General features: G+C 43.6%; 1 protein-coding gene across 1 annotated transcript in view; it reads right to left on the minus strand.

Annotated features, from left to right (window-relative positions):
- Nucleotides 1–26,379, minus strand: part of LOC137325527 (procollagen galactosyltransferase 2-like) — a 262,241-nt gene extending 235,862 nt beyond the window's left edge. The window contains exon 1 of the mRNA XM_067990730.1: nt 26,025–26,379. Coding sequence (XP_067846831.1) covers nt 26,025–26,254 — 230 coding nt within the window. The 5' untranslated portion in view covers nt 26,255–26,379. The remainder of the gene's footprint in view (nt 1–26,024) is intronic.
- Between the last annotated feature and the right edge of the window lie 234 nt (nt 26,380–26,613).

The raw sequence follows: 26,613 nt of genomic DNA on the forward strand, positions 1-26,613 counted from the left end.
TTCACTACACTTCCAAATTTTGTGTCATCTGCAAATTTTGAAATTGTGCCCTGTACATCCAAGTCCAAGTCATTAATATATATCAAGAAAAGCAGTGGTCCTAGTACCAACCCCTGGGGAACACCACTGTATACCTTCCTCCAGTCCAAAAAACAACCGTTCACCACTACTCTCTGTTTCCTGTCTCTTAGCCAATTTCGTATTCATGCTGCCACTGGCCCTTTTATTCCATGGGCTTCAACTTTGCTGACAAGCCTATTATGTGGCACTTTATCAAACGCTTTTGGAAGTCTATGTACTCCACATCAACTACATTGCCCCCATCGACCCTCTCTGTTACCTCATCAAAAAACTCAATCAAGTTAGTTAAACACAATTTGCCTTTAACAACTCCATGCGGACTTTCCTTAATTAATCTACACTTGTCCAAGTGACTGTTAATTTTGTCCTGGATTATCGTTTCTAAAAGTTTCCCCACCACTGAGATTAAACTGACTGGCCTATAGTTGCTAGGTTTATCCTTACACCCTTTTTTGAACAAGGGGATAACATTTGCAATTCTCCAGTCCTCTGGCACCACCCCCGTATCTAAGGATGATTGGAAGATTATGGCCAGAGCCTCCGCAATTTCCACCCTTACTTCCCTCAGCAACCTAGGATGCATCCCATCCGGACCGGGTGACTTATCTACTTTAATCATAGCCAGCCTTTCTAGTATCTCATCTTTATCAATTTTTAGCCCATCCAGTATCTCAGCTACCTCCTCTCTTATTGTGACTTTGGTAGCATCTTCTTCCTTGATAAAGACAGATACCAAGTACTCATTTAGTACCTCAGCCATGCCCTCTGCCCCCATGCGTAGGTCTCCTTTTTGGTCCCTAATTAGCCCCACCCCTCCTCTTACTATCCATTTACTATTTATAAGCCTGTGGAAAACTTTTGGATTCCCTTTTATGTTAGTTGCCAGTCTATTCTCATACTCTCTTTTTGCCCCTCTTATTTCCATTTTCACTTCTCTTCTGAACTTTCTATATTCAGCCTGGTTCTCATTTGCATTATCAACCTGACATCTGTCATACGCCCCTTTTTTCTCTTTCATCTTACTCGCTCTCTCTTTCATCATTCAGCGAGCTCTGGCTTTGGGTGCCTCACCTTTCCCCATCGTGGGAATGTACCCAGACTGTACCCGACTCATTTCCTCTTTAAAAGCCGCCCATTGTTCAATTAGAGTTTTGCCAGCCAATCTTTGATTCCAATTTTCCCGGGCCAGATCTGCTCTCAACCCACTGAAATTGGCCCTCCTCCAATTAAGTATTTTACTCCAGATTGCTCCTTGTACTTTTCCATAACTAATCTAAATCTAATGATACTGTTCTCTAAATATTTGAAGTGTTCAGATGATATTGGGATGTTGTAGTTCACTATAAAACTACAGATCTTGGAACAGAACAGGAGTAGGCCATTCAGCCCCTCGAGCCTGTTCCACGCCATTCAATTAGATCATGGCTGATATGTACCTCAACTCCATCTACCCGCCTTGGTTCCGTAACCCTTAATACCTTTGCCTAACAAGAATCTATCAATTTCAGTTTTGAAATTTTCAATTGACCCCCAGCCTCAACAGCTTTCTGGGGGAGAGAGTTCCAGATTTCCACTACCCTCTGTGTGAAGAAGTGCTTCCTGACATCACCCCTGAATGAACTAGCTCTAATTTTAAGGTTATGCCCCCTTGTTCTGGACTCCTACACCGGAAGTAATAGTTTCTCCCTATCTACTCCTATTATCATCTTAAATACCTCAATTAGATCACCCCTTAATAGTCTATATTCAAGGGACATATATCAGAGATTGACAACAGCATCATGAAATCTAGTCATGAAGGGTAAATTCTTCATTTGGGAACTGATGTACTTAGTCACTTCTATCAAAGCCATTCTGCTATCTTGCAGCCCCACTCTGAGTAGTTCAAGATTTTACCTCTAGCACCCAGGATCGCTGCTACATTCATAACCACCGATGGGCTAGTAGAGAGAAAGAGAGAAGAGAATGAATATATTTCATACATCCAGTAGTCTGCATCTGTCACGTGTAAAACACATTTAGGGATCAGAATGCAGGAACAAACAGCTCTAACAGAATGGAAAGAGAAATAAGAGGCAACCTCCCACCTCTCCCACCATGCTGTTGGGTGAAGAGGAGAGTTCAGTGCTCAAGTCTAAATTGATCTCCAGATCACAATGTTAGCCTTGTGGCAATGGAAAAGCAGCTTGATCCAAGACTAAAAAAATCAGAGAGACACATCCGCAGATATCACCTTGCGGCACCCCTGACTAACATTGTACTCAACGCAGCTTAAAGCCCTGGTCTTTTAAGAAAAGGCGATGACAGAAACACAGAAAGAATGAGGAAAGAGAAAAAGGTAAAAAATAAAGTAAGTTAATGAAGTGGAGAAAAATAAAGATAGTGATAAAAAAACAGGAATAGTGATTGAGTGAACAGAAAACAAAATGAGAAAACAAAAAAAGACACAAAAATACACATAATCCATCTATCCATTAAACCACAAAAATCATCACTGGATTCATCAATGTCTAACTCAGTGAATTTCTATTCTGTCGAAGTAAATCTTTGCAGTGTGATTGTTTGTACGTGCACAATTTATTGGGACCAGTGCTCATTATCAGGTTCTGGGGGTTCACTTTGATCTTTGGACTGCGCTTTTTTTCACGTCTTGCTACATTTTCAAAGCATTATTCCAGCTTTTTGACAGGTTTATCCCTATTACGTATGGCCATTGTGCAGAATGTTAAAACAGTTTGTGAAGTTTATTGCAATTTGTCTCCAAATTTGATCAATGACCAATGAGTTAATAACACATTCACTATATTTCTTGTGGCTCTAATCCAATGTCTACCAATCTGTGGGAAAATCGTTTCTTCCAATCGCTAACCTTTCTTCAGCTGTGTTAATTTTTGCAGGAGACGTTTATTGGGGCCCAATACAGGTGCAAGGTGACCTTAGATTCCAAGATTATAATGTGGCTCAAACCACATGTTTCCAAGTTAATAGTCATCACTTGATCTGTATTGTCTTCTACTGAAGTGAATTAGAAAACAAATGTCTGATGTTTAAACTTGTTCCAATCAGGCTTACTGTTAAGTGACATGCTTTGTATTAAATGACATATCTGCTGTACATATAAATGTCCTGGAGATGTTCATGTGGAAAGAATAAAATCAATATTACTGACTTGCAACTATCACCAGATCTGGCTGAACCACATTAGGTGCTACTGGGCCTCACCACCTCTGTCAAAACCACCCACCAATCCAAGATAACACTGGAAAGGAACGATAAACCCAGGCTTCTTTTCTCCACTATCAACCGTCTCCTTAAACTCCTCTGACCTACAAACTTCGGCCAATCTCCAATCTCCCTTCCCTCTCCAAAGTCCTTGAACATGTTGTCATCTCCCAAATCCGTGCCCATCTTTCCTGCAAATCCTTGCCCCTGCCACAGCACTGAATCGGCTTCAACCAAAGTCACAAATGATTCTGACTGTGGTGCACTATACCTCACCCTTCTCCACCTCTCTGAAGTCTGTGACATGTTCGACCACACCATTCTCCTCCAATGCTGCTCTTCTGTTGTCCAGCTCAGTGGAACCACCCTCGTTTGGTTCTACTCTTCCCTATCCAAGCATAGCCAGAGTATCTGCAGCAGCGGGTTCTCTGCCCACCCCCACACCACTGCCTCCACAGTCCCCCATGGATCGGATCTTGGTCCCCTCCTCTTCCTCATCTACATGCGGCCCCTTGGTGACATCATCTGCACACATGGGGTCAGCTTCCATATGTGTGATAATGACGCCCAGCTCTACCTCTCCAGCACCTGTCTCGACCTGTCCACTGCCGCTGTGTTGTCAGGCTGCTTGTCTGACACCCAGCCTCTGAGGAGTCACAATTTCCTCCAACTAAACATTGGTAAGAACAAAGCCATCATCTTCAAGCTGCCCTGGGTAACAGCAGGGTAAGTGCGGGGTGGGGGTTGGTGAGTCGCGATCGCGGGGAAAAGGGCAGAAGGATCCCGGGGCGCCAATGGCCCACATTATTTCTCTAGGGCCTGGAGGAGCATTTAAGCAAGTGCTGCACCGCCATTTTGACTGTCATATCGCACCTGTTTGCACCAGTCGGAACATGTTAAAATTGACCACCCTATGAGTTGTTGTTCTGATGCACTTTGATCTAAGCTGCCCTCCCATCTTTGACTCCCATTCTGTGCACTGCAGAGTTTAACCTCCAAACAGCCTAAGACATATCCATGGAGGATGAGATGTCAGCTCTTTCACTCATTGGCCAGTTCTGGCTACAGCTATTTAAACTGTCAACCCAAAGGCTTTTCAAATTAAACATTTTTAGACGTGGTCATCCTGCTGAATATTTTAAGTATACTGAGATCAGGCCTCTCCGATTGCACCTGGTTTGTGAAGGTAATTAGTTACTTTTGGTTGAAGACCGTTGTACAAAGCTCATACGCTTGGAGAGAAAAACTATTATTTGGGGTTCCCCCAATGACTTATGAGGTAAATGCACTGCCTAGTGAGTTAATGGACCACCCAGACTCAAAAATCCCCAGGTTCAATCCCCATTCTGTGCTCAATCAGCTGATAAAAGTAGAGATTCTACAAATAGCCTGATTCCCTTGGGTGGGAGAGAGGGAGAAAAATCACCCAGGATTCTCACTTCTATCCAGTGCCCCTGCTGCAAAGTGTGGATGTCAAATGATGACAGGATCAGGCTTGATTGTTGGGTTCTCAATGATCAAATAGCCTGTTGATGCTCAGTGTCAAGTTGAAGAATAGCTATTTGGCTATGAAACTGGAGAGCTGCCAGAAACTGTGGAACTTGCATGAGTGACTGCTTCCGGGAAAAATACAATCTTCTGATCTTTATATTAATTCATGTGACTGTGGGATATTGACAGGGACACAGAAGGTTCGTTCTAGAACAACAGGTACATGATAACCCTAGATCACAGGATTACACTCTAGCTATGTCACCACGATAATCATGGCAGATCAAGCTTGACATGAATTGTGCGCCACAGAAACGAATAATAAATAAAACGCCCCAAGTACTTAAGCAGGAATCGTTCCAATTAGGACCGGAGCCAATGGCCCAGAAATTGCTTTTAAAATAACGGTGAGCCTACCAGCGCTCACCGTTATTAGTGGTGAAATCGAAGAGCAAGTTCTGGCGACTACACATGCGCAGTTAAACGCGGAAATTCGGAACTTGATCTTGCTGGTCCGCCAGCGATGTGACAGCTTTGCCTTAAAAGGATATCGCTGGCTGTAATCAATAGAATCAACGGACCAGCAGCAATTTGCTCTCCTGCCCTGCTGCCCAAAGAAAAATGTGGAGTCTCATTACTCCTGATTTTAATAGTTTTTGGACATTCAAAAAAAAATGTAATTAAAAAATGTAAAAAGAATTTTTATTTTTTCCTTCTGTCTCTTATCTCAGTCTTTTAATCATATCCTCTCTTTATTTCACTTTCTTGATGTCATTTTATAATAACTTATTGGACATCAAGGCAGCATTTGACCGAGTGTGGTACCAAGGAGCCCTAGTAAAATTGAAGTCAATGGGAATCAGGGGGAAAACTCTCCAGTGGCTGGAGTCATACCTAGCACAAAGGAAGATGGTAGTGGTTGTTGGAGGCCAATCATCTCAGCCCCAGGACACTGCTGCAGGAATTCCTCAGGGCAGTGTCCAAGGCCCTGACATCTTCAGCTGCTTCATCAATGACCTTCCCTCCATCATAAGGTCAGAAATGGGGATGTTCGCTGATGATTGCACAGTATTCAGTTCCATTCACAGCCCCTCAAATAATCAAGCAATCCGAGCCCGCATGCAGCACGACCTGGACAATATCCAGGCTTGGGCTGATAAGTGGCAAGTAACATTCGCGCCAGACAAGTGCCAGGCAATGACCATCTCCAACAAGAGAGAGTCTAACCACCTCCCCTTGACATTCAACGGCATTACCATCGCCGAATCCCCCATCATCAACATCCTGGGGGTCACCATTGACCAGAAACTTAACTGGACCAGCCATATAAATACTGTGGCTACAAGAGCAGGTCAGTGGCTGGGTATTCTGCGGCGAGTGACTCACCTCCTGATTCCCCAAAGCCTTTCCACCATCTACAAGGCACAAGTCAGGAGTGTGATGGAATACTCTCCACTTGCCTGAATGAGTGCAGCTCCAACAACACTCAAGAAGCTCGACACCATCCAGGACAAAGCAGCCCGCTTGATTGGCACCTCATCCACCACCCTAAACATTCACTCCCTTCACCACCGGCACACTGTGGCTGCAGTGTGTACCATCCACAGGATGCACTGCAGCAACTCGCCAAGGCTTCTTTGACAGCACCTCCCAAACCCGCGACCTCTACCACCTAGAAGGACAAGAGCAGCAGGTACATGGGAACAACACCACCTGTACGTTCCCCTCCAAGTCACACACCATCCTGACTTGGAAATATATCACCGTTCCTTCATCGTCGCTGGGTCAAAATCCTGGAACTCCCTTCCTAACAGCACTGTGGGAGAACTTTCACCACACGGACTGCAGCGGTTCAAGAAGGCGGCTCACCACCACCTTCTCAAGGGCAATTAGGGATGGGCAATAAATGCTGGCCTTGCCAGCGATGCCCACATCCCACGAACAAATAAAAAAAAATCCGGGTTTTTAATCTGCTGTTTGTCTATGAATTGCACTTCCTGATTCTCACAGCGTGGCTTGCTTCAAACTGATTGATTGAGGGGCCTTAGTGATTCTTTCACCACTCACACAGCCCGGGAAAGAACGCTCATGTTATTTGAACTCGCAGTTCAAGGAAGCTGCTGCCAAAAAGAACACGGTAACTTAATGGGTGAATTTGAATGAGCGGCGAGCACTGCTGGATCGTCACTCGGAGCAATTTATGGCCCATTGTGTCCTTTAGAGAAATGATGTAAGTTCCAGGACAATGTGTAAACGTGGCCTTTTGATTACAAGTTCACCGTGCAACTAAAGCGAAAAATGAGCTTTCAATGGATTGCTAAACCTTCCTTCCTCCATGTATGTTTGACAATTTTTTTTAAAAATAGCTTGCATAAGAATAAAACAAAAAAATAAGACTACGACAAGGCCACTCAGTCCATTACTTCTACAGATCAAATTACAATCTATCCACTTGTAGATTCTACCCAGCCCATATAATCTCGTATTCCCAAGGATTTGTTAAGGGAGGGTTGTGTCTGACTAACTTTTGAATTTTTTGAGGAGGTAACAAGGAGGGTCGATGAGGGTAGTGCATTTGATGTAGTATACATGGATTTTACCAAGGCTTTTGACAAGGTCCCACCAGGCAGACTGGTCAAAAAAGTAAAAGCCCATGGGATCCAAGGGAAAGTGGCAAGTTGGATCCAAAATTGGCTCAGTGGCAGGAAGCAAAGGGCAATAGTCGACGGGTGTTTATGTGACTGGAAGGATGTTTCCAATGGGGTTCCGCAGGGCTCAGTAGTAGGTCCCTTGCTTTTTGTGGTATATATTAATGATTTGGACTTAAATGTAGAGGGCATGATTACGAAGTTTGCAGATGATACAAAAATTGGTCGTGTGGTTGATAGTGAGGAGGAAAGCTGTAGACTGCAGGAAGATATCAATGGATTGGTCAGGTGGGCAGAAAAGTGACAAATGGAATTAAATCCAGAGAAATGTGAGGTAATGCATTTGGGGAGGGCAAACAAGGTGAGGGAATACACAATAAATGGGAGGATACTGAGAGGTATAGAGGAACAAAGGGACCTTGGAGTGCATGTCCACAGATCCCTGATGGTAGCAGGACAGGTAGATAAGGTGGTTAAGAAGGCAGATGGAATATTTTCCTTTATTAGCCGAGGCATAGAATATAAGAGCAGGGAGGTTATGCTGGAACTGTAAAACACTGGTTAGGCCACAGCTTCAGTACTGTGTACAGTTCTGGTCACCACATTACAGGAAAGATGTGATTGCACTAGAGAGGGTACAAAGGAGATTTACGAGGATGTTGCCAGGACTCAAGAATTTTAGCTATGATGCTAGATCGGATAGGCTAGGATTGTTTTCCTTGGAACAAGGAGGCTGAGGGATGATTTAATTGAGGTGTACAAAATTATGAGGGGCCTAGATAGTGTGGATAGGAAGGACCTAGTACCCTTAGCAGAGAGGTCAATAACCAGGGGGCATAGATTTAAAGTGATTGGTAGAAGGATTAGAGGGGAGCTGAGGAAATTTTTTTCAACCAGAGGGCGGTGGAGGTCTGGAACTCACTGCCTGGAGGCAGAAACCCTCAACTCATTTCAAAAGTACCTGGATGTGCACCTTAAGTGCCGTAACCTACATGGCTACGGACCAGGGGTGCTGGAAAGTGGGATTAGGCTGGGTGGCTCATTTTCGGCCAGCGTGGACACGATGAGCCGAATAGCCTCCTTCTGTGCTGTAAATTTTCTATGATTCTATGTTAACTCCAGAGTATCAATCAATCCCTGTTTCTCCACCATTCAGTCCTGACTGGTTGCTCACATGGAGAGTTTAGTTAATTTGCGTTCATCAAGGTAAGGAATGTCGGTGCTGAGGAATAGAACAGTTTTCCACTTTGATCACCCAGGATCCACATCAGGCACTCTCACATCAGATATGGCAGATGTAGAATAAGCAACTTCTACTGTGCTTCATTGATAAGCCTTACCACCAGCTTCAGAGGAACAACCCATTCTATACCAATACGATATTTCTGCTTCCCATGCCAGGCATTGCTATGGGCTCTGAGTGAGATTGCAATTTAGCACCATTTAGCTGAATTATGGACAGTTTGTGCCATGGATCCACACCACTAGGAACTGAGTTGACACTGCCACAACTCATTTTAGGTAGGATCCTTATGGACAGCTGAGAGAGAAGACTTTCATTCCGTCAGCCTGAGCTGCACTTAGGCTCAGGTCCCGGAAATTAAAAGAGAGTCTTTTAAACTGTCATCATTAATAGTTGTTGCTTCTGTACAAAACTTTAAATAGCAGTTTTTTGTGAGAATTGCAAGGTATTATAGTGACTTTACAATTGCCTGGTATTTTCACATTTGTGACAGTAGCAATATTTGTTCCTTATTTGTTCTTAGGATGAAAGCGATATTAGCAAGGCTGGCATTTATCTCCCATCCCTAGTTGCCCTGAGTAGATGCTGGTGAACCTTCTCCTTGAACCATTGTCATCTGTGTGGTAAAGATATTCACACAATGCTGTTAAGTAGGGAATTCCAGGATTTTAACCCAGTGACGATGAAGGAACGGCGATATATGTCCAAGTCAGGATGGTGTGTGACTTGGAGTGGAACGAGTGAGTAGTTTCGTTCAAATAGTCTTGTTGCACTTGTCTTTCTTGGTGGTAGAGGTCACGGGGCTGGGAGGTGCTGTTAAAGTAAGCTCAATGAGTTGCTACAATGCATCCTGTTGATAGCACATACTGCAGCCTCAGTGCACCAGTAATGGAGGAGGTGGATATTGAGTCCAGAGACAGGGGTGTCGATCAAGCAGGTTACTCTGTCCTGGATGGCGTTGCGCTTCTTTAGTGCTGTAACCGCTGCACCTTTCCAGGTGAGTGGTGAGTATTCCATCAGATTATTTACTTGAGCCTTGTAGAGGCTTTGAGAGGGTCAGGAGATGAGCTACTCATCGCAGAGTACACAGTCCCGCTCTTGTAGTCACATTGCTGTTATGGCTGGTCCAGTTAAGCTTCTGGTCAATGATGACCGTCAAGATGTTGATGAGAGACTCGGCGATGGTGATATGGTTGAAGGTCAGGGAGAGGTGGCTGAGCCTTTTCTTGTTGGAGATAGTCATTGCCTGGCACTTATGTGGTACGAATGTTACCTACCACCTGACAGCCCAAGTCTGGATGTTGTCCAGGTCCTGCTGTAGGCCAGCATGGGCTGTTTCATTCTCTGAGGAATTGCGCATGGAACTCAAAGGAGGCTCATAGGGCGTTAATTTGCTGCTTTAGATTTGTCCTGCTTTTTATGGAAAGGACATATCTGGGCAATTTTCCATATTGTCTGGTAAATGCCAGTGTCATAGTTGCACTAGAATAGCTTGACTAAGGGGACGGTTAATTCTGGTGCAAAGATCGTGAGCACTAAAGTTGGCCTGATGCAGGCTCATAGTTTATGTTGTGTCTGTTGCATTCAGCCACTTTGTAATGTCACTAGTATGAGGTTTCAGTTCAGTAACTCACGATTGTATTGCACACATAAAAAGAAAGAAAATAATGACATGCATTTATATAAGGGCTTTTCACAATCTCAAAATGAGCCAAAGCGCTTTACAGACAAGGAAACATAGTCACTGTAATGCAGGGAACACCACAGCCAATTTGCTCCAAGCAAGGTCCCAGACAGCAATGAAATAAATGGCCAGATAATCTGTTTTTTAGTGATGTTGGTTGAAGCATAAATATTGGCCAGGACAACTCCCCTGCTGTTCTTCAAAATAGTGCCATGGGATCTTTTATGTCCACTTGAGAGAGCAGACGAGAACGCGATTTAACGTCTCATCTGAAAGACAGCATCTCTCACAGTGCAGCACTCCCTCAGTACTACACTGAGGTGTCAGCCTAGATTATGTGCTCAAGTCTCGGGAGTAGGGACTTGAACTCATGAGCTTTGGATTCAGATGTGCGAATGCTACCAACTGAGCCAAGGCTGACTGTTAGAGTAGGTGGCAATGGCTACAGGGCCAATGATCAAACCGCATGATATCCGACACTAGCTTTAATTTTACCAGTTTGTTTTCTACTCCACCTGAATTTTACACTTGGGAGCTAAACACAGGGTGGGGGGTTGATTTTCAACTTGCTGCCCGGGTATAAAACTGGTGTTGAAATCGATGGAAATCAGGTGGTTTCTATAACGCACGGCCGATTCACAACGCCAGCAAGTTGAACGTCTACCCCACTCAGTCATCATGTTTGGTTTTAAAACGCTGGCTCTCATTACTTTTAAACAGAGTTGCCAGCGTTTTATTTTTGACCTGTCAAAATATTCCCTGTAAATTACGTTTTATGTATATTTAGCCAGCATGTGTGCCTTTGGGAGGTCTGTTAGCCTTACACTTTAGCTATGTTGGCTTTCACTGCAAGATGTTAGTCTGGGCCTGAAGAATGGGCATGAAGATCAGCTAGGCCAGGGATGTATTTGGACAGAGGTGAGCATGTTAAGAGGTGAAGCAAATATAGTCCATTAAAGCCTGGTCTCCTGCTGCTCTGCAATTTAATTCCATAATGATATACAGGAATGCTATATTCTGAAAATCCATGTGTTGCACAGCTGTATATAGACAAGGCTTAGACTGATTAATTCTATTATCCATATGGAGACCCCAGGGTATTCAAAATACAACTGAATACATGAGTATACAATCCTGATGTTAGCAAAACTCCTTGCATGCCCCAAGTTTACTTCCTCTGTGTGCTATTTTTATTGCACTGGTTAACGTGTTTGTGTTCAATTCCTGTCTATGTTATTTTAATGCAGTTGTTAACCCATTTATTTTATATGGTTTAAACAGTAGAGACAGGAAGTGAACATGAACAAATTAAGCAATGCTCTGATATGCAAGAAGGAATTAAACCCCCAAATCAGTAATGGCACAGTTAGTCTTGCTATATATAAATCTTGGTATCTGCAATTCTTCTTTGATTAACTTGACCTGTTTCACATTAGCAGGACCTGGTATATATAAAAGTTCAAGAATGGAGGATCAAGAGTGGATTACAAAGCTATGTGATCCACATAGTGGATTACAAAGTGAATTACTTTGATGCTGTTGTGCAAAGCCAGTATTACCAAGGAGCCAACGCATCATCCATTACTACCTAGCGGCTATTTTAATATTCATAGCTTCCTTTTATTTTTAGTTCTCAAAAGACCATAGAAATTTGGAATGATCCTTGCACCTGAACGGGTAGGCCCGAGGTGCACCCGATATTGGGCCTCGGGCCTCACTTAAATGAACAGGCTTTGAATTTCGGGCCACTGTGTTGCCAGCAGGTAAGTACTGAAAGGGGAAGGAAAGGCGATTGGGTGGGGGGGTGGTGAACAGGAGTGGGTTATATATAAATTTGGTTCATAACAGGAATAAATTAATAGGAAAAAATATGAAATTAACCCCAAGCAAATTTCTATATAATATGCATTCTGTGTGATCATCTCCATTTCAAAATAAATAATCCATATTAAAGTTATATATTTTTACATTTTTTGAATCTCTTTTAAAATAACACACATTCAAAGGCAATTTCTTTGAAACATCTCAGAGTTGCCTTTGTTCTTTAAATGCAGCGATCAACTCGTGAGGGTTGTATTACTTTGCAGCTGTTTACTTAGAGATTTTTCAATGTGTAAAGTTTATAGACTAGAAATTGCTGCTACTGATATTAGCAAGCGTTGTATGGCATTCCTTTTTCCACCTTTTTGCTGACATATTAAAATGTTTAAAGTAAACAACAACTAAAATGTATATAGTACCTAAAATGTGTATAGTAAAGAGTCCCATTTACAATGCCAGTTAGCATGGGGGCCAGGAAGGTTGGGTGGTCTGCAGTTTAGTGGGAATGAGATCATAGGAGCCGGTGGTAGTTCTTATGGACGAGAGAGATACTAGAGAAAGATGTGGGTTCAAGGTGAGGGCAGGGGGAGCCTAGGGAGGTTTGGCTTGGTGGGCAAGGGGAAGGGGGCAACCGGCAGAGGCAGCTGAATGAATGGTCCGAAGCTTCATGACAAAGAGGTCCATGAGCTCCTCACATTTGTTGGTGGACTTGAGGATGGAGGCGCAAGGTAGAGGGGTTCATGGAGACAGCTGATGGTGGAGAAAAGAAAACAAGGGTTATCTTTGCTCTCCAGGATGATCCTGGAGTAGTCAGTGGTTTTGGCACAGAAGAATGAGATGTTGTCCAGGGAGATCTGGTGATGGATGGTTAAACTAGTTGTGAACCAGATATGCTCAAGTCTGGATGAAGCCACAGCTCTGTGGTTGGTAGCAGATTCACGCTATATTAAAATTACAGACAGAGGAATGTCACACAAACACACTAAGCATTCGGACATGAATATTGCCAGTAGCAATTTCTAGGCTTATATCTAGGCTTATCCATGCTTTGGGACGTCCTGAGGTCACGAAAGGCGCAACATAAATGCAATAAATTTCTTTATTATGGAACTGGAATAATGCAGTACTTCTGCTGGTATTGAGCTTTGGAATTAAGCCACAGCCTTGTGGTTGGTAATTACAAATTGCCGTATAATGCACTAAAAGAAATCTGATTTAAAATGCTCCTTTGGGAAGGTAAGAGATTTTCATAGTATCTGACAAGAAAGATGTCAATCTCCAAATATATGTGTGCTGAGACTCACAGATCACTGTTCTTAAATATAGCCTTGTAAATCCTAACGATTGCATGATTGTCGCAACAGGACATCCTAATGGTTTAAGTTTGGATAAGAGAATTGCAACAAATATGAATACTTTTGCTGAGTTTTCATTCATTCAGAGATACTAGAGAAAGATGTGGGTTCAAGACGAGGGCAAGGGGGAGCCTAGGGAAGTTTGGCTTGGTGGGCAAGGGGAAGCGGGCAAGCAATAAAGGCTTGGATGGATGGTCCAAAGCTTCATGACAAAGAGATCTATGAGCTCCTCGCACTTGTTGTTGGTGTGAGTATGGAGGCATAGGGAGAGGGGTTTATGGAGATGGTTAGTGGTGGAGAAAAGAAGACAGGGGTTATCTTTGCTCTCCAGGATGATCCTGGAGTAGTCAGTGGTTTTGACAAAGGATAATGAGAGATTGTCCAGGCAGATCTGGGAATGAATGGCGGAACCAGTTGTGAACCAGATATGCTCAAGTCCGGATGAAGCCACAGCCCTGTGGTTGGTAACAGGTTAACGCTGTATTAAAATTACAGACAAAGGAATGTCACACAAACACGCTAAGCATTGGGACACGAATACTGACATAGCAATTTCTAGGCTTATATCTGGGCTTATCCATCATTCAGGAATTACAATAGAGGATATTTATTTGACCAGACGCAACAGAGAGTGCAAGTATATGCTACTGAATTGCTTTATAATGCTGAATGTTATGAAGGGAGATATCTGTATGTTCATTGCTATCCCTCAGTTAGTTCTTGCTGCTCCATTTTATGCTTTAGAATTTCTGGTTTGAGGCTCCTGGGAGCAGCCATTTTATGCGGAATTTTCCACATGACGCCACCCAAATGAAAACATGACTAAGGACTGGGGTAGGGATAGAATTTCTATTTATGTGACAGGAGGAGTAATATGATGCGGATGCTCCCAGGCTCCAATTATCATTTGTATTTACAAAAGCTGGCTCATTACAAAATGTAGTTGAATCGGTTGTTTGTAGATTGGCTGAATAGAAGGTCAAGGAGAGACAGCAGGCTCCTGTGTGCCAAGTAACTGCAGCAGGTTGGTGGAGATGGGGCATTCAAATAGAAACCTCCCAAACCCGCGACCTCTACCACCTAGAAGGACAAGAGCAGCAGGCACATGGGAACAACACCACCTGCACGTTCCCCTCCAAGTCACACACCATCCTGACTTGGAAATATATCGCCGTTCCTTCATCATCGCTGGGTCAAAATCCTGGAACTCCCTTCCTAACAGCACTTTGGGAGAACAGTCACGACACGGACTGCAGCGGTTCAAGAAGGCGGCTCACCACCACCTTCTCAAGGGTAATTAGGGATGGGCAATAAATGCTGGCCTCGCCAGCGACGCCCACATCCCATGAACGAATAAAAAAAACCATTAAAGATAACCCTAATCTATCCAAATAAAACAGATGCCATCCAGAATATTGTACTTCATTGTTTATAAAATGCTTTGGGACGTCCTGAGGTTATGAGAGGTGCTACATAAATGCAAGTTTTTCTTTATTATAGAACTGGAATAATGCAGTACTTCTGCTGGTATTAAGCATTGGGATTAAACTACAGCCTTGTGGTTGGTAATTTACATTGCCGTGTAATGGACTAAAAGAAATCTGATTTAAAATGCTCCTTTGGGAAGGTAAGATATTTATGTAGTATCTGAAAAGGAAAATGTCAATCTGTAAATACATCTGTACAGAGTCTCACAGTACACCGTTCCTAACGATTGCATGCTTGCCACAGCAGGACATCCTAATGGTTTAAGTTTGGATAAGAGAATTGTGACAAATGTGAATATTGTTGCTGAGTTTTCATTCATTCAATCAGTCACAGTACATAAGAAACTAATACTCGGATTCATTGACGGAAACGCTATCCCAGCCTAAATTGATACAAAAGTTGCTACGGTTGTTTGGTTGTCTCCAGGCAATTTTGTTTCAGGAAGGAACCAAGCTCTGCAGTTCAAACATAAACATGCCACTGGTTCAGACATGTCTGGATTGAAGCTCTTTTTGAATTTATAATTCCAAGAAGCCCCCTTAACTCTCTGTGGGTATTGATTAGCCTGGAACTATTTGATCGAGAGCCTGTGAAGAGAGGCAGGCTATATTGTATCTCTAATATGAATCAGCTAACCTAGACACTTACATAGCTAATGAGAATATAAAAGAATAGCTACATATATATAAAAATATAGTTCAGCATAGAGTTTGTGAACTATTTATTATTTTTCTTCTGAGAAATTAGAATAATCTAACATTTCCTGCAGTTATACATATTACTCTTATTTACATGCTACTTGGGTTACTGTTCAATAAATTAGGTGGGCAATTTTAGACTAAAAAGCAAGGAATTATAAATTTAAAATAGAAGCTACCAAGCAGACACCTATCTGAACCAATCACATTGCAAGTCTATGTTTGAATTGTGTGCCTTTGTTTGTGTGATTCTGCCACTTCTTGATAACATGAGGAGAGTCCAATAGAGGCACAGGATTGATCTGTTAGGTAAAGCAAATCTAAAGAAGGGTTTTCTGTTTAATTTCCTGGGATCGCTATCAAAATTACCTATATATGGGGGTAAGTATGAACAGTTTGAAGGATACTTAGTCATACGTGTTTGGAGACATAAAAGCCAAGAATATATCTAGAGTAAGAATGGGTAAAAAGACTCAAAAATATAACAATAATGTCCAGTCTAACTCTTCAGACTGAATTCAAACAGGCTTTGAATTTCAGGCCTCTGTGCTGCTGACAGCAGTCCTTAGGTAAGTGTGGAAAGGGGAAGAAAAGGCGATCGGGTGGGGGAGGCGAACGGGAGTGGAGTGGCCAACCGGGAGAGGGTAGATCGGGCGATCGGCATAGGGGGCAATCGGGGGTGGGGGGAGAGAATTTATATAAATCTGGTTCATAACAGGAATAAATTAATTGAAAAAAATATGGAATGGATCCTAAGCAAATTTCTACATAAAATATATTGTGCAATCATCTCCGTTTCAAAATAACAGTCCATATTAAAGTTATATATTTTTACATTTTTTACGTCTCTTTTATAATAACAAACGTGCAAAGGCAATTTCTTTGAAATATCTCAGCATTGCCTTCGTTCTTTAAATAGAGATCAACTCATGAAGGTCGTCTTACTTTGCAGCTGTCCACTCAGAGATTGTTCAATGTGTAAAAGTTTATAGATTGAAAATTGCTGCTACAGATATTAGCTAGTATTGTATGGCTTTTCTTTTTCCACCTTTTTTCGTGACATATTAAAATATTTAAAGTAAACAACAACAACTTGCATCTATCTAGTACCTGAGCAAAGAGACCCATTTATGGCGGAAAACCAGATTAAAAACCCAAGGACAATTAGGGGGCGGAAAATCTAGGAAATTCCTCTCTGACCTCCCGCTCCAACATTACGTCAGGTTCCACATTTACGCTGACGACACCCATCTCTACCTCACCAACATCTCTCTCGACCCCTCCACTGCCTCTGTTTTGTCACGGTTTGTCTGACATCCAGTATTGGATGAGCAGAAATTTCCTCCATCTAAATATTGGGAAGACCGAAGCGTTAGTCTTCGGTCTCTGCCGCAAACTTCGTTCCCTAGCCACCGACTCCATCCCTCTCCCTGGCCATTGTCTGAGGCTGAGCCAGACTGTTTGCAACTTTGGCGTCTTATTTGACCCTAAGCTGAGCTTTCAACCCCATATCCTCTCCATCTCTGAGACCGCCTACTTTCACCTCCGTAACATCACCCGTCTCCACCCCTGCCTCAGCTGATCTGCTGCTGAAACCCTCATCCATGCCTTTGTTATCTCTAGACTTGACTATTCCAATGCTCTCCTGGCCAGCCTCCCATCTTGCACCCTCCGTAAATTGAGCTCAACCAAAACTCTGCTACCCATATGCTAACTCGCACCATGCCCTGTTCACCGTCACCCCTGTGCTCGCTGACCTACATTGGCTCCCGGTCCGGCAACGCCTCAGTTTTAAAATCCTCATCCTTGTTTTCAAATGCTTCCATGGCCTCACCTCTCCTTATCTCTGTAACGTCCTCCAGCCCTACAACCCTTCGAGATCTCTGCACTCCTCCAATTCTGGCCTTTTGCACATCCCCGATTTTCTTCGCCCCACTATTGGCAGCCGTGCCAGCTCTGGAATTCCCTCCCTGAACCTCTCCGCCTCGCTACCACTCTCTCCTCCTTTAAGATGCTCCTTAAAAACTACCTCTTTGACCAAGCTTTTGGTCACCTGTCCTAATATCTCCTATGTGGCTCAGGGTCAAATTTTGTGTGATAATTGCTCCTGTTAAGCACCTTGGGACTTTTACTATATTAAAGGCACTATATAAATGCAAGTTGTTGTTGTTGTTGTTCGTCTTCTGTCCTGGCTGGCATTCCTCCCTCAACCAATACCACCAAAACTGATTATCTGTTCAGTCGTCTCACTGCTGTTTGTGAGATCTAGCTGTGTGCAAAATGGCTGCCACATTTGTTTTGATCAGTGCTATAACCTTTCTATGATCCTATATGAAGGACTTTAAAATGTTTGAGAGATGTAATAAACTGTTATATAAATCCAACATTTCTTCCCCCTATGGGAGATAAATCAATCATGAAATAACTTTAATGGTATCTATTGAACTATTTACATTCCCCACCATCATCCAAATCATTGACCGTGAACAGATAAACTAAACTAGAAGTGTAAGATTATGGCCACTCCGGCTAATCTTATTAATTAATAGGTCCGAGAGTCTAGTGCCAGCAACTTTAATACTTTATTAAGAAATACAAGATTTAGCTTCTGCCTTATCTTATATTGATGTATCAGTCATAGTAAACCTGCAAGTCCCAGGTGTCCATAGTAACTTACATCAGGTCAGCTTGCTGGATGGAACCTTAGATGACCAGATGTTGGTCTCTAGTATCCTAAGTCTAAACTGCATCCTCAAGCCACTAGGGTACACCATAGGAGGGATCATAGCTACATATGAACAGCAGTAGGCCATTCAGTCCCTCGGGCCTCTTCCGCCATTCAATTAGATCATAGCTGAACTGTATCTTAACTCCGTCTAACTGCCTTGGTTCCATATCCCCCAATACCCTTGTCTAACAAAAATCTATCAATCTCAGTTTTGAAATTTTCAATTGACCTAGCCTCAACAGATTTTTGGGGGACAGAGTTCCAGATTTCCACTACCCTTGGTGTGAAGAAGTGCTTCCTGACATCACCCCTGAACGGCCCTGCTCTAATTTTAAGGTTATGCCCACTTGTTGTGGACTCCCCCGACCTTCATGCATCTCCCCCCAACGTGCCTACTTCTGTTCAAGGTTTCTCTATTCAGCACTTTCTCCATTATACTTCTATATCCATGGTGACCTTGCTTAACTATTTTAAATTTATACACTCCTAAAGTCATGTGATATAATTCTCATCTAAGGCTCTATTGTCTACAGGAATACAGTTAATTCTACATAATCTGTCTTATCTTGTTCAGGCTGCTTATTTTGCAAAGAAATATTTTAGACATGTGCTGTACCCTCTATTCTGGTTATCGCATGATACTTTCTGCTCATGTCAAGTTATTGCACCTAAAACCTACAAGAAGCCACATTCTTTACACTGTGGAATGATTCCGTCAGCATACCAGCTCTTACACACCTTACCCAAGTGACTATTTTATATCTTTCAAACTTGAGACTGCGTGTGGACATTTTGAGCATAAGTGAGGATATGACCAGAATTACAACTCAATAAGGGGCTCTTAGTCATGAGTTCCCTTGTGCATAATGCTAAATTAATAAACAACAGTTAAGTCTCTGTAAGTACCAGTTTTACATGTCCAACTCTGAACACTGGATAACTTTCAACCATGCTTAATGTTTTGAAAGCGGTTTTTTGGTGATGAGCTAAATTACATATATCAGATTTTATTTGCATACTATCTTAACATTTTATATAAAAGTAATTATCAAAGATATTGGGATTTTTACCAATATTTGTATCCAGGTTTGGACTTAAGAAATGTGAATAATCTCCATATGTTTAAAAAGAAACAGTCCTCTAACTTCCCTTCTCTTCTTATAGGAGCAGCTCATGATTCTATGGATTGCCAGAACTGGCCTTTGGATTTTGCCGAACCCCGCCCCTTTTCACTATGCCACCCAGATTTTTTTTACCTTACACAACACACACTATCACACGTACGATTATTTCTGTCATGTTTTTATTATACAAGATGTACTGTTGAGGTCAAGCAGTGTGTACACTGTGTACTGTTCCAAGGCACAATGTAATTGTAAAGCTTTTGCAAAATGAAAATGGTAACATTATTTTAAATGCCTGAGGTAACTCATACTAAATTATAATAGTAAACAACATTCGTTAACAGTGCTTCGTGTTATTGTACGAGTATTGTACTAGTGGATCTCCCATGATGTTGCAGATGGGAAGTCAAGACCATCTGTAGTCTCTGGGCGAAGCATGGCTAGATGGTGTGGGATAATTGGACCAGGGCACGCAGATATCAAACAGTTTTTGTTTTAAATTCATACATTCTGTCCTTATTTTTATATATTTCCATTATAAATTCCTATGCCTACATTAATAATGCAGAGTGCCGATGTAAACTTGTCACACTGTAATTGCACCCACCTGTTCGTGGTAGTACTGCAGCGCTTGCACTGGTGGGAGAGTGTAACTTCAGAATGATAAGTTTACATGGGCAATTTTCATTATTAATTTAAGCATAATAATTTTTGAAGAAAAAATGTTGACAGGAAATGTGTACCGACATAATATATTAACAGATTGTTACCAACGCTGCATGCATTGATCTCAGATTCAGAATTAATTTATCCAGATGTGGAATAACCCAACTATTTTCCTCCAAGCAAACAATGTCACCATTGAACATATAATTGAAATAAAATGTCCCATTGTTTAATTGTTGAGAAGATAATTTGTCAAAATTATTGCTAAATTTAATGTTTTTTCTCTTACAAATCATTCCAAAAACAGGTAACAATGCCTTTTCATTGTAGCACTGAACATCGTCAGTGAAATGTGAAGTGTGAATGACATCAAGTCCAATAATGTCACTGATACTCAATGCTGAAACCGGATAACTAGATTTTAAGGCAGCAGCTCAGGGTGGAAGACTGGGGAATGAGAGTCGGGGGAAGAGAGGGAGACTGGGAAATGGGGGTCAGAAGATGGGGAAGAGAGGGGGACTGGGAAATGGGGGTCAGAGGATGAGGAAGAGAGGGAGACTGGGAATGAGGGTTGGAGGATGGGGAAGACTGGGGAATGGGGGTCAGAGGATGAGGAAGAGAGGGAGACTGCAGAATGGGGTGGGTGTGGGGACCAACATTTCCAGCAGAGCTGAGAGCAGCAGCAGCAGCAATAAGGTGAGTGGGAGCAGCATCGAGAGACGAGAAGCCAATAATGTGGTGAGTGAAACCTGGGGACTTTACTGTGGGTAAATAGTGAAACATTGTTTCTACGAGTGGGTGAATGGGGAACAAGGGAATGGAGACTGCGGATTGTCAATGGAAGAACCAAGGGGCAAGGGAGAAGGTTACTTTTTTGAGGGCTGTTAGACCATGGGATGCTTCACCACAAGTGGCTATTGAGGCAGAGAACATCATTTAAAAGGGAACGGGATAAATATTTGAAAAGGAGGAAAATAAAAGAATCTGGAAGGAATGGCGGTACAGGGGAGAATGCCAGCACTGAAACAGACACCAGGAGCTGAATGGCCTCTTCCTGTGCTGTAATTTCTATTGTTCTATGAAAACTTTCCTTTATTGAGACTGAGTCCAGGGAGTGATTTAGAAATGTTGGTGCTGAGCTGGGTTTAGGACGATGTGCCCTGTGAGAAATGCCCCAAACACCGAGCCCGCTGCACTTTGTGCGATCTCTCGATTTGGTTAAGGTCAATTTGTGCCGTCTGGTTTTGATGTATGAAGTCCAAGTGCAGATCAGCTCTGACTGAGGCTCCCAGTTCAGAGTTGTCACCTTCACACAGAACCGGAGTCCAAACCAGACTCCAAGGAGGTAACATTTGCAGAGCTAATGTGGCCAGGACATCCAATGATCAAACCTCCAGAGTTGGTAACCCTAATCTGACGGAAGTGCAGTGATGACCTCCTTCATTGCATCTGGTGGGTTCTCCTGGTAGGGAGCTGCGAGTCAGGCTAAGGACCTGTCCACATAAAACACAGACTTCCTTACTGAAACATAGAATTTACATCAAGTTACAGCACAGAAACAGGCCATTCAGCCCAACTGGTCTGTGCCGGCCTTTATAATCCACATGAGACTCGACCACCCTTCTTCATCTAAGCCTATCAGCATATCCTTCTATTCATTTCTCACTCATATGTTTGTCTAGCTTCTCCCTAAATACATCTATGCTATTCACCTCAACTATTCCCTGTGGTAGCGCGTTCCACATTGGGCGAAGAAGTTTCTCCTGAATTCCCTACTGGATTTATTAGTGGCTATCTTATATTCATGACTTCTAGTTTTGGACCCCCCCCCCCACAAGTGGAAACATCTTTTCTCCGTCTACCCTTTCACGCCCTTTCATAATCTTAAAGACCACCCCTCAGCCTTCTCTTTTTTTTAGAGAAATGAGCCCCAGCCTGTTCAGCCTTTCCTGATTAAGTACATCCTTTCAGTTCTGATATCATCCTTGTGAATCTTTTTTGCACCTTTTCCAATGCTTCGATAGCCTTTTTATAATATGGACCCAGAACTGTGCACAGTACTCCAAGTGTGGTCTAACCAAGGGTCTATATACGAGTTTACAGCACAGAAACAGGCCATTCGGCCCATCTGGTGTTTATGCTCTCCGTGAGCCGACTTCATCTAATCCCATTAGCACAACCTACTGACAACCGAGTATCTGTTGGATGTAACGCAGTGGAATGCCTCATGTGTGGTTAGGGACTGAAGAGAAGCAGGCGTAAAAATGTGAGAGAGATGGGTACAGGCGGAAACCCGAAGCATTGCTCCCGGCTCTGGTGCTGGCTGATGTACCGGGGTCTGACTCCCCCACTACCGTAGCCCTGAGACCAGTTATTCAGCCTGTTTTAATATTGCACTGGGAATCTTTTCACACGCACTTACTCACTTCATTGAAATACAGACCGAAACTGACCGGTTCCCCTCCCACATTAGCCCCCAGACCCCCTTTCCAAGAGAGGTTTGGGTTATAGTAACAACATCACATTCACCATCCGATGTGAAAAGCCGGTAGGATTGAGAGTGCAGACTGCTGGTATGAGGGGGGGTTTTTTGTACACAAGGGAGGATTTTAAAGGAACGAAACCGCCCCTAAACCCACGTGTAACGGGGGTGGAAGGGACGGTGGGGGGGGGTTGCAGCGCTATAAAAGCCCACCAGAGCCCCGCCGCTAAATGCAGGACACCGACCGTCACTTGCAGCCCCCCCGCACCGGGTCACATTCACTGTACAGGTAAAACTGGGGCATGATATGATGGTCTAATAACCATCTCGCCCGCTGTTAAACGAAGGCAGCCCCCCACCCCCACCCCCCCAGGATCTTCAGTACTCCCCTCCCTCTCCTCTGTGTGCTACCCGATGCACTGACTCTCCACGCCGTCTGCCGGCAGGTAGCAACCTCCAGAGTCCGCCTGGACACCCAGGCACCGCGGCACCGTTTCACTGAATGGGCTGGGGGTGGGAGGGTGGAGGCAGCGAGTGCTCCGCCGTTACCCAATATGCGATGGGCTGGGCTGGGCTGGGTTGGAAAGTCTCGGCTGCCTATCACGCCGGAATATGTACCGAAATTTAAAAAAAAAGAATCAGAGCGGGGAAGAGGGAATTGGGACCGAGCCCCCTTCCTTCCCCGCACTGCAATGATTTTTTTAATAGACAACAAATGCCACCTTCATCGGCTGCCCCGTTCCAGGGGAGCAGCCCTCCCACTCCTGCCAAGGACTGGCCGGCTGCCCAGCATCAGACACAGTGCCTGGCGTTGTTTCTGCACTGCCCCTGCTCACCAGCAATACGGATTGAATAGAAAGGGTAAAACAGGATGTGACCAGCACTTGTAGCAATCCAGACACACTGGGAAGTGTTTAAAATGACCTGAAGCCTTGCATTATTATTATTACCATGGCAGCAGGGAGTCAAAACAATTTGCTCTCGCAATTCTGTACACACACACAACACACACACACATATTGCGCATTTCTCCTCAGCCCTGGAGAGTCTGATCGCGGGATAATCACAAATTGGGGCAAACTTTAAGTCATTAGCCGGTTAAACAATTGCAAATACGAAGTGGAGACTCGACCCACTTAAAACGGTAACAGGAGGCAAATAACGTTATTGCTCAGATTGTCACCGTTGAATGAATAGAGAAAGGCGGCGATTTTATTCAGCAAAACGGGGGTAAGTACAAAAAAAAACACACAATAATTATTTCCCCAAATTGCGAAACGATCAATATTGCGCCGAATGCAGGCAAGAGTGAGATGAATGAATCCGCCCCGCTGCCAGCTCCTGACTGCACAGACGGACCAGCATGGTTTGCTGCCTTAACTCCTTCAAGACCCTCAGGTTTATTTTTTTGTAAAACTTTCGAGGAAACGCAGAATAAAAATCACGTGTTGAGGTGTCATATGTGAGCAGAATATACACACACACAGTCCTCCTTCCAAACAGTGAGCCCTCCTCCTGTCCCTCCAACACTCACTGATGAACTCCCTGTAAATATCATTAGGAGTTCACGACTAACGTTCACACTCCTGTGTGTGGCTGCGAAGGTCACCGGTTCACACCAGCAGCAACGATCAGCACTTCACCCTGGAATCCGGGAGGAAAGGTCGATCCTCTCTAGAGCACTTTTAAAAAAAAACTTATTCATTTGTACTGGGAAGGCGGTAAAAAAGTCAACACACTAGAGTTCCCAACTTTGGTTGGACATATTTCTGGAGGCTTCATCACATGCCCTGCCACCTCCAAACGCCCCACCCGGTCAAACAGCCTTCTTTTCAATCTCTAATATTTTTTATAACTAATAAACAAAAGTGTTGCAAGGAAATCACAAAAAAAACACATCTATTTTTAATGCCATTATGATTTTTCTCCTGGGTTGCCCGCAGCAGTTGCCAGGAAATTAATCTTTAATTCCTAGAGACTCCAGGAGGGTTGGCAACCAATTTTGTAAGAATTTATGCATAATTCATTGAAATGCAGAGAAGCAGATGTAATAAATAGTGTGCGAGATGGGTACAGACGGAAACCCACAGCATTGCTCCCGGCTCTGGTGCTGGCTGATATACCAGGCTCTGACTCCCCCACTACTGTAGCCCTGAGCCCAGTTATGCAGCCTGTTTTAATATCGCACTGGGAAACTTCTCACACACACGCACACACTTCATTGAAATGCAGACCAAAACTGACCGGTTCCCCTCCCACATTAGCCCCAGACATCCTTTCTAAGAGAAGTCTGAGTTATTGCAACTACAATCACATTCACCAAGCAAAGTAAAAAAAAAACCCGGCAGGATTGAGAGTGCAAACTGCTGGTGTGGGATTTTTGTACACAAGGAGCAGCAGGGGGGGATTTTAAAGGATTAAAACCTCCCCTAAACCCACGTGTAACAGGGGGGCGGCGCTCAAAACAGCCCAACAGAGCCCCGCCACTAGATCCAGCACACCGGCGTCTGCGGCTCCCACAGCGGGTTACACTCACTCTACATGTAAAACCGGGGCATGATATGAAGCCCGGGGTGGTTTTCAGCCCGTGTCTAATGACCATCTCGCCCGCTATTCATTGAAGGCAGTTCCCGGGGAGGTTGGATCAATCCCATTCAGGGACTGTCTTTGAGGGGGGGTTATTTGAATGAATGACCGGCTGCGGTGAAGCAGGAGGGCAGCCCGGGGACGCTTACAACACGGGGAGCCCGGCAAAAGGAATTGGCTCAACTTCCCACACCGGTTTACACTTTAACAGGACACCCGACATGTAAATAAACCGATCGACATAGCACTGCATATGTTAACTGCTCGCCTCCTCAGTCTGTAACGCCTGAAATATCCCACACAGGTGTCTGAACAAAACATGCTGGTAAAAGCAGAATTAAATAACACAGGCGATCTGCAGGTTACATTTCTTTTTAAAACAGAAAATTCACGTGTCATAATATCCTGTAAACCATATATTATTATGAAGAGGTTTGGAAGCTGCGGTGTGGTTGGTGCAAATACCACCAGACTTCACACCGAACCAAGTGGGAGAAATAGATCAAGACTCGAGTCGGTGCCAATCGTCCCCTGCTTACACTGAACCATTCCTAATGGGTAATAAACAAATCCTGCTAAATAAATGTAACATTTGGCTATTGCAGTCAATCAAATTAAAACCGCTTTTAAAAATAATAATACTATTATTAGAAATAAATCTTTAATTTAAGTAAGTCTCTTTAGCAGGGACTTGCAGCTGAACTCACCACAGAGCGATTCTGTCCTTGGGGTAGTCCAGCCTCTCCAGGCAGCCCAGATAATGGGGCAGTGTGCGCGCCGCGTTCCGGGCTAGGATGGCTATCAAAACCTTGGGTCGCTGCAAGGCCGACTCCGGCGCCAGTTTCTCCTCTGGAAAATAAGCCCCTTTGCCTGCAATCGCTGTCACCCGGAGCATCAGGCAGATGAGAGAGAGGTGGAGATGTGTGCGCGCAGCCATGTTGAAGTAGGTACTCTTAAAGCGAGGCTCCCTGCCCTGTCTCTCTTGACCGGGACTGGCACTGATTCTCCCCCGTGTGCTGCTTGTTATGTAGTAGTAGCCCCGGCTCGCTCTCCCTCTCCCTCTCTCTCTCTCTTTTCACTTTTATCACTCGGCGATCTGCAGTCATTTACATACAGTATGAAGGCAGCCTGCACCAAACCTTCCACAGGGAGACACTCTCTGTGCAAGAAGCAGAGTGCTATTTTGTATCAGAAATGTAAGCACCTGACTAAACTTACATTCCAAGTCAAGATATTTATTTTTGATCTGCAAAGGCAGAAGGAATCTTGCAAGCAGATGACAATGTTCTTATTCAT

Source organism: Heptranchias perlo, chromosome 9, assembly GCF_035084215.1.
Source record: "Heptranchias perlo isolate sHepPer1 chromosome 9, sHepPer1.hap1, whole genome shotgun sequence".
Classification (NCBI taxonomy): domain Eukaryota; kingdom Metazoa; phylum Chordata; class Chondrichthyes; order Hexanchiformes; family Hexanchidae; genus Heptranchias; species Heptranchias perlo.